At 29.7% G+C, this 9,882-nt stretch overlaps 1 protein-coding gene across 2 annotated transcripts in view; it reads right to left on the bottom strand.

Annotated features, from left to right (window-relative positions):
- Window positions 1–767: 767 nt before the first annotated feature.
- Window positions 768–9,882, bottom strand: part of Moe (moesin) — a 32,609-nt gene continuing 23,494 nt past the window's right edge. For both annotated transcript variants that reach the window (XM_031994055.2, XM_031994063.2), the window contains 7 exons: window positions 7,370–7,492; window positions 6,423–6,695; window positions 6,007–6,336; window positions 5,694–5,936; window positions 5,408–5,583; window positions 5,034–5,256; window positions 768–4,607 (listed from right to left, as the gene is read on the bottom strand). In XM_031994055.2, the coding sequence (XP_031849915.1) occupies window positions 4,443–4,607; window positions 5,034–5,256; window positions 5,408–5,583; window positions 5,694–5,936; window positions 6,007–6,336; window positions 6,423–6,695; window positions 7,370–7,492 (1,533 nt within the window). In that variant the 3' untranslated portion in view covers window positions 768–4,442. The remainder of the gene's footprint in view (window positions 4,608–5,033; window positions 5,257–5,407; window positions 5,584–5,693; window positions 5,937–6,006; window positions 6,337–6,422; window positions 6,696–7,369; window positions 7,493–9,882) is intronic.

Below are 9,882 nucleotides of genomic sequence, written 5' to 3'. Positions count from 1 at the left end.
TTAAGAAATAGTATTATGATGATAATCATAATAATAATTATTATAGAAATTTGCAATCACGGGGCTTTTATAACATTTATTCTTACTACTTAAGATAATAAATACTTTATACTAATTATCTTTAGGACTTATAATATGATAATAATTTTGGATAATTAATATTGTGCTAACATATGATATACCACAACAGTGATTCGTTAAAGTTGTAAAGATTATTTAACAAAAGAAAAATAGTAAACACTTATATGAGTGCCAGGTTTGCAAGAACTTTACTTGTATAATTAACATGTTTTAAAATAACATTTTTAACTATAATTTAGATATCAAAACGTAAACGGTGAGCAACCTAGAAATGATATTAATAGTTGTTAGCCAATATGTAATAAATTTAATCAAATTTATAAATTAATATTTATACTCACCTTGAAATAAAAATGGAATGATAATTGCGTATGTATAAATTTTATTTTATTTTTAATTTAATAAATTTATTATTTTCTGTTATTCTAATTTATTCTAATTTAAATGAGATTTTCACAAATATGAATTGCTTAAACGTTTTTGGTCTATTAATAATATATATAACACATATAATATAATTGTTTTATTTAAACAATGTCTAACTTTCTCTGTAAAGTACAAGTGATTTTTTATATATCCTCGCACCCAACAAATAATATTATTTTTCAGTAAAATACAATGTCTATGCGTCTCCGTGATCGTACCTTGTGTGTTTTATGTGTGTTCAGGTTTCATGTACTCCATAATATTGCTATGAACATTTATTTATATCAAAATAGAATTCTTGGCAGATTTTTAATAGGTTCATGACAAAATGTCCACGGTCATCGAAAATTACATGAATATTTTCTTTTTTTTTTCATTTGAAGGAATAGAAACATATTTTTTCTTCCACCTTACTTTATTAACACGCTTGGATATGTAATAACGAAAAAATGTAGCACCGTGATACGATGAACGCGATGCGCACCACTGATTTACTGTGGTGATCACAAGAAAGTTTGAAATTCATCTTTTTATATAGTTACAATGACCAACCCAGACTTGTAATTACAATGTGATATGCTATAATACAACTGCATTTTGTTTAGTTTACCCCACATATTTTCCCAATAAAAAAATTATAGTATATTATGCCACATTAGTAATTATATTTGCAATCAGTTATAGTGCACTCAATATATATGGTAATTTAATCTGGTATATAAATATTTCTTACAACAAAGAGGTAGTAACAAAAATCTGAAGTTGAATTTGTCTACTTTTCATTAAATGTCATTATTTAAATTATTTTAGTTCAATTCCTACATTAATTTGCTCTTCAGTTTTACCACTATAACATCTAGCTCTTTTTAACAAATTGTATTAAATGTTCTTCTGACCACCACTGTAAACGTAAATCAATTATTAGTAACCTTATGAAGGTATGGTAATACCAATTTACACGTATGATATTTTAAGTCCAAAATTTTATCATATGATAATTTACATATTTACAGGTATTACACAGTCATAAAATATTAAAAAGTGTATTGTTTACCTTCATAAGGAATATTGATTTTGATCAGCTCTATATTAAGAGTGCTTATAAATTTTCTTGTATATGAATAAATGGAGAGTACGTATAAGGCGTGTCGTATTTTCAGACGTAGTCATTTAAGTAAACTTCAAATACATACAGGAAAAAGTTCGTTACAAATATAAAAGCTGTTAAAAAATACTAAATATTTGAAAAATTCCAATGTAATTAAAAACATTTCATAAGAATTTTTTGGAATGTCTGAAAAGTTTTCACCAAGCGTTTTATATGGGTAGAATTTTTTTTATAAAATTGATATTAATCTATATTCTCGAATATTAGACTTGCATATAAATGTATGAAATATTTAAGCATTCTTATGCACATTCAATAAGTACAAATAGACGACTATAAAATGCTTTTATCATTTTAATATTATTTCAATAATAATAATAATAATAATTAATAATAATAACGCTACTAAATTGTAAATATTAATACAATAATAATATTAATAATATTAATAATAATATAACACTACTAATTTGTAAATTATATAGTATTAAATATAATCGAAAAATATCTATCGTTCATTTTTTCTATACTTTCCCCTCGTGTTTATTGTAACATGTGATGATGTTAATATAGCATGATCAGACACTTTGTTATTCAACTCTTCCTCATTATCTTTCCTACTTAACCATTTACTCTTTGTTTGCATTCCGTCAAAAAGTTGACAACACTCGGAGATTATCAAATCTTCGCTTACTTTTTGTTATTTTTTTTTCTTTTTTTTTTAAGAAAGAAAACTGATTTAAAATCCTTATAGCGTACCAGACTGCCATATATTATACATTTTTTAACATTCGTACGTTATATCTTTTATTATAGCATTCTCTCTCACGCATTCACTCTTCCATACTTCCGCAGAACCTCGTTGCTGTCCTTTTATATGAACCGCGCAATTTACCTTAAGTTAAATTGAAGGTATGCAATACAAAGAGTCGCGCGATATCCCTACGTCTTTATTATATTATAGAACAGTAGCAATATTTTAATATAATATATATGTATATTAATAAAGGCCACGAGTGTGTTCAATATAAAATTACTAGTTGAAATTCGCTCGTAATAATTCGCTCGTAATAATCCCTTCGTAACTCGTTTTTCTTTTTTAATTACGTTAATTTAAATTATTTAAGTACGTAATTTTTCTTTCTGCATACACAGTGTGCCCCACAAAATTGAAATAATAATGTAAAACAAAATGAAATAATTTTCGATCTTGTACAGTTTTATATTATTATCGTATATATGAACGTATAATTGAAACTGCAAAGTATACCTATAAATTCACTATTAGAACTTAAAACTGAAGCGTCTAAAGCTATCCACTTTGACGTGATACAAACTTAGTACATACCAAATCATATTTACAGTTCAATTACATGAGACACTCTGTATATATACAGAAATTAAAAAGTGGTATCACAAAATTTAGTGAAATATTCTAAACCTTGAACACATGAACAATATTAGTAGCCATAGGCCTTAGAACCATTTCCGGTGATATAACCTCTAAGAGTATAAAATATTGTTTCAAATATATGATATGATCGTAGAATATAATTTGACTTATCTGAATTTTAAATACTGTTTTTTACAATATTACAAATATTTCGAATGTTTTATTTAAATTGTTTAACATATTTTATTTACGTAGAGTATACCATAAACGTATACCATATACCAAAATAAACATGAATGATCTTAATAGCTCAAACATATTACAATAACGAAAAAGTAATTATATCTCAAAAGTTAACAGTTTTGGATGCCATATTTATAAGACGATGTATATTAATTTCTAGGTGTAGAATACAACAGTAAATTCGATGACGCCACTCTCGAGTCACTCTGTGTACGAAACGGTCGCTTCTACATTATTTTAGGCCAATGTTACGTAATTACTTATAATTCACTAAGGAGTAAATGCTGAACGTTCCACGTCGCTTGAAAATATTACATGCTCTACTGGTTCTATCTTCAATACTGTAAATGGTAAAATAACGAATCAAAATCAAAGTAGCAAAACGGGTAAGCGACCGCTATTGACAAAAGTAATCCTCTGATGACACACGTTACAACAATACGAAAAATTTCTTGGTACAAATCCTTATCAAGGACGGAGAATACGCAACGACATGATAAGAACCGCGACAAAAAGGTAACCAGTAAACAAACTGTCAACATGTGTGCGGCATTACGCTCGGTGACCGACAGTAATACTTTGACAAAAAAAATACTGGCGCGCCGGTGTTCAAAAATTCTTGAAAAAATAAAATAATATTCACAAACCACGGTAACATATTTTCTTGTTATTTTAGCAGAAAAAAAAGGGAAAAGAAGAAAACAACATTAGCTAACAGCATAGCTAAATATAACGAAGTTATTATTATGAATTAACGTTAAATATTCTCCAGCTAAAACAGCAAGAAAACTTGATGAAAAATATATATAAACATTTATTTTCGCGAGAAACTGCTCAATTATGTGGAAGTATACATGGAAGACGGTACAAGTAGCTCGTCGCGTTCCTTGCCAATCATGAGTTTTTCTCACTGTAAACGTATCTTGAAAAGTAGTATAGGCTCTAAACTTTACATCATTATAAATTCGATGTGGCTTAGATTTCAAAGCATTTCGAAAAGACAATATTATAAAACAATATATTCTTGACAACCTTTCTAAAACATAGGCCTTTGTATAGTTCAATTAGAGAATCTGTCCGTTTTTCATGTACATGATGTAGTAATTATACTGAGTTCATACAAGTTGGAACAGAATTTTTCAAGGCAGGATGAAATGGGCAGGCAGGCATATAGGCAGACGAGTATATAATTTACATGTTTTCAAATTGATCGACGCGACGCTTGGTATTGCCTTTGCGAATTTCACGAAGCGTTTTGTATTTATCACGTCCTTGACGTACGTTTTCCCTGTGAATTTTATCCATAACAGTTTCCTTCGACTCATCGCGTGACTGTGCAAGATCCTTCTTTAATGCCTGAAAAACACGTCGTTTGAATGAAATATATACAATATACATATTACTGCTTTCAAGATTTACATATCCATTAAAAAATATATCCATAGTATTTTCTTTTGCAACAAATACACCAATAAATGAAAACTTTCTTAATTATCTAAAAAATTGCACGAATTTCTTACGTTTTATTTCTTAGTTCATATTACACAATTTTTTTCTTTAAAGTTGTTAGATTTTTTAACTTTTAGGAAAATACAGTCTTCTTATATTAATTAATATTATTAATTCGTGAATATTTACACAAAAATATATTTTAAAAAATTATGGAAATTCTTTCTTCTTATACTTTAAAATTTGAAATTATAATTCAAATGAAATTTCTTCTACAATATTTCTGAAGGAAATTTCACTTTTACTATATAGGTAGTATAAAAAACAAAATACCTTAAGTTGGTCATGAAGACGCTCATTTCTTTCTGCTAAAGTACGTCGTCCTTCAACTGGATCGATTATTGATTCGTCAGTTGCAAGATCTTTTGTAACATCGCCATGAGGAATATATTCATATTCGCCATCATCTTCACCTTCTTCATTTTCTTCAACATGATGATGATGCGGTGTTGTACTACTATCCTGATATGCTCTATCTGCTTCTTCTTGCCTCAATCTATTTGTACAACATTTGTAATTATATACCGTCGAAATTCAATAGTAAGAAATTTAATAGAAATGAAAAAATTATTTTGGAAATATAATAATTTTTAATAATTAATGATTATGGATCATTTAACGTAAGGGATAAAAACCAAATTTCATACTTGGCTGCTTCAAATTCCTCCTGCAGTCTTCTTGCTTCTGCATCCTTTGCTTCTACTTCAGACTGAATGCGTTGAACCTCTTCTTGCTTGGCTCTTATTTCTTGTTCTAGTTTGGCGCGTTCTGCTGCCTCCATTTCATGTGATAGTTCCAGTTTTTCCATCATAACCGTAAGTTCCTACAAACGGATTTTAGTTCATAGATAAATATTTCTGATTCTTAATATTTAAAAATAACACCTCTCAATTTTTTTAACATAAACATCAATAACTCGACTAGTACACTTACCTTCTGACGGTCTTCTAACTCTTCTTTGGCAGCTTGTAACTGTTTCAGCTGCTCCTCCAAACGTCGAATCATTTCTTGAGCCTCATTTAATTCGGCTTGCCGCCTATCCATTTCTTCCGCCATATTCCTAAGTCTTTCTTCGTATTCTTGTTGCTTCTTCTCAGCACGTTCCCTCGCGGCTATCTCCAATTGCAATTTTTCTCTCTGTTGTTGTTTTGCAATTTTTTCCTCCCTTGCTTGAGCCTATGTGTCGTAAATTAATTTGATTACAGAAAATGTATTATGAGTACACCACGAGCAAAAATCAAAATACCTTCATTTGCTGAACATCGATCGTATCGGGTCTACGTCTACGCATGTATAGTTCATGATTCCCCATGCATAGTGCCAAAATTCGTTTATTAATCTTAACTCTGGTTGCAAAGAAAACGAAATCCGGCGCTTTCTTGTCGATTGGCTTAATTATGAACTTTTTATCGTTGAAGGAGATATTTCGAATCTCGGACCATGGAAAACCAATTTTCGGAGTCAACTTATCGTCCTTCTCGTATATGTTCAAACCTAATGCGTCCACACCTAACCAAAGATCTGTGCCTTTCTTGTTACGAATTTCAAAGTAATTCACTCCGTACATTTCCAAATCCTACAAAAAAAATTCAACAGTACATTGGTGTGGAATGAAGAGCAGTCTTAGGAACTTTTTACAGTTAATCTAACATGTATTGTTACCTGAGCAATTTTTAAATATTCCATCATGGCATCCTCGCGTAGCATTCCACGATGTTCTTGCCACCAATTAGTAATCGAACTTTCCCATTCCTCTTTGCTCATCTTGTGTTGGTCCACGACACGTTGTGGCAGTAAGCGGTCATTAATTAAGAAACCAGCGGTGTGGGTACCTTTTTGGAAATCTCCATGTCTTGCTTGGACCGCATAAGAAGCTAACAGTACAGATGTTTCCGGAGGGCAGTATATTTCATCCGTGAGGATAGAATTTTTTACCTAAAAGCATTAATGAGTATTGTCTAATTTTTGTTCTCTTTATATGTCTGCATTTAACTAGTGTGCAATACTTCAATAATTCTTATCCCTTGAGCTGTAAGCAACTTTGTAACGAACAGCAGAAATCATTGGAATAACATTTACAAATAACACTTCTAAGTATTCCCATTGATTTGACACACAAATTATACTTTCAGCCTAGTTAAGCCACAACATAATTCTATTACCAATAATGATTGAATTCTTACAATCTTCTCTAAATCTCTTATCAAAGATAATAGTTATAATATTATTATGAGTTTTATGAAACCATTAAGACACTGTTATATTGAAAATAATAGAATTGAAGACTAAAAATATAATAATAATTTAAATATTCATTAATTTATAATTTCTAAATAACCCGTTCTTCTGTATATAGAACAATATCATCCCCTCCCTTAATTTCAAAATAATAGTTCTAGATAATAGTTTCGCTACACTGTGAATAGACTTACATACTTTCCCCTGAGTATCTATTTTAAAATACATATGGATAAAAATAACAAACTACTTCTAGGAAAAAGTAAAATATGTTTCCATATTAGACTGAATTAAATTTAAATTACAAATGTTTACTGCAATTCTATTGCACACGTGAATGAAAAAAAAGATAACTCTCTATTTCTTCAGACCTGAAGATAGAACAGCCGTAACGTAATATCTTGAATCAATTCTTCCGCAACGTCTTCGGGGTAGAATTTGCCACGGAATTTGAACTGCAATGGCGTCTCCTTCTTCACTTCCTGGTTCATGACCTGCGGATACAATTTATGACAATTAATGCGTATCCCTTTAAAAAAAAAACATATGAGAAAATCAATTCAAAATAAAATTGCAAAAATCAATCCAAAATAAAATTGGAAAAAATCATTTGAAAAATCCTCTCACATCATGCAAGTGTTCGCATCGACACATACGATGGAATAGTCGCTGGGTGCATGCAAAATAGTGGGATAATATTTTTATGACATAATTCGGCTGACGCATAAACTGATACGATTGGCGATTTTTATCGAGTTATCAAAGAATATCGCGTCATGGCGATAACACTTGTCAGTTAAATGGACTTTTTATTTGGGCTGGATTAAATTGTATTTACGGCAACCCGAAATCGAAAATGAATGTTATTCTTTCTGTGTCTCGTTCGGAGATATAACACAGACGACCGAAAATCATTTATTATTAGAAAACAATATAATGATGATATTTCAATGGAATAGCGATCATTATCGGGCTGACGTATCTTATCTACGCATGAGAAGGATGAAATACAAAATAATAACGGTAACGGTTCAACTTTCCCAGGTATGTTTGCAATCCTGGTATCAGAGGTTGTTGAGGTGAACAGCAATGTTTATCTAAATCGCGGCAGTCTCTTTAAATCGAATAAGATGGGTTACAGCGAAATTGGCAATAAATAATAGAAATATATAAATATAAATAAACAAATAAAAATATCAAATTTCTCAAGAAAATCAGAACCCAAGATAAAGGTATACAAGGAAACACACGGGGTCAAGAAATTTTGAAATTAAAATTTCGTTTTGTTAACAAATTTCTTAATACAAAAGAATAAATAAGATAAAGGTGTGTAGTAGAAGAAAATGTAGGATGACTATATACATTGGAATAAAGAATGTGGTTTTGTGAACGGATTTCTCGAGATTTCTCGATTTTGGAATGAAGAACTAGATTTCGTTTAATGGTGCTTGGTCGTGATGAATAAAACAGAAGTTAGTGGGAATTATTTAACATTTATTTAACATTAATGTAATTGTAATAAGTTTCAAGAGATTTGTTTACTACTGAATTGTATTAATGTTAAATAACGCCGGCACTGCGTTTATAAATTTATTTCCTATGCGTTACATAAGAGAAACGGAGTTAGTGTTAGTGGTATTTATAGTTTGTTTTGGATGTGAATTATTACTTTTATTTAATGCTGTAATTTTCCAATGAAGATTTGAGTAGATATAGTTTATTTGAATTCTAGACTATCATCCTTATTTAATGATAATCTTCTAATTTAAATATAAAATAATTAAAAATTACATTTAAAATTCTACTTCGAAATGACCTCGGAACAAACAAAGAAATAAAAATTATTTTACAACTGATATTTTTCTTTAATAGAGTAGATATACAGCAACTCAACTTTGTATATTTTTTATTTCTTATAGAACATAAAGTATGTACGTATATTTTAAAAAACAGTACATACGAATCAGCTGACTATAATTTGGAAAATCCAAATACGACGGACATAAAGGAATCATTGACTATCTTAAATAGATTAATCCGATAAAAAGTATTTTGCGTTTCCTTAAGATGTTACTCAGCGCAAATTATTTTATTATAGCAAGATAAAAAATATTCTACGTTCAATAAGAAAACCTTTGATTCTTGTAAAAATGTTTGAATTTGAAAATGTGATACTTCTCTTTAAATTTTAAAAATTTTACCGACTAATCGGCGCATTACGATTGAATTGTTATTGGGAACGACTCTCAACATTTAAAAAGTTGACATCTAAAGTAACGAGCACCTATTCCACAATATACTTGGTGAGAGTTCAAATGAATCGTGAACTTTCTCGAACTTTTACTTCGAGCGCTTATACTTTCACGCTTCGTCACAAGTTTAGTAGATTGTCTCATAAATATAGATATATTTACGATACCGAGGACCAGTGTTGTGTGGTGAAATATTGTACTTGGTACCTGAAGAAGTTCCTTCGGTTTTCTTACTAACAATGGATTGTGGGTCGATTTCAATTAGTATTTCACTAGTTTAATCTGTTAACTGTGGAATTTAGTTTAAAAAAATGTAAATGTTAAATAAAATATGCTTTTTTCGTATAAAAAGAACTTTTCTTGTATTCACGCATGAACATCGGGTAAAAATCAAATTCATCATTTTTCGTGTTCTTCATTTATTATCTATTTTTCTTATCGTTTTTTTTCCCCCTTAAATACTTTTCATTTGGAATCTGATATGACGTGCAATAAAATCAAAAAATAAAGTGTGTGCTTGTCAAACGCTAAGAAACCTTCATGAACGTTTTCCGGTACTTATATAATAAATTTGTATTGTTCGTTTGAAACCAACATTGTGGACAGATATTTCGAATATTGTTGATTCCGAT

This window comes from Nomia melanderi, chromosome 1 (assembly GCF_051020985.1).
Source record: "Nomia melanderi isolate GNS246 chromosome 1, iyNomMela1, whole genome shotgun sequence".
NCBI lineage: Eukaryota > Metazoa > Arthropoda > Insecta > Hymenoptera > Halictidae > Nomia > Nomia melanderi.
The sequence above is the reverse complement of the archived record's forward strand: the minus strand, read 5'-3'. Positions and strand labels throughout refer to the sequence as shown.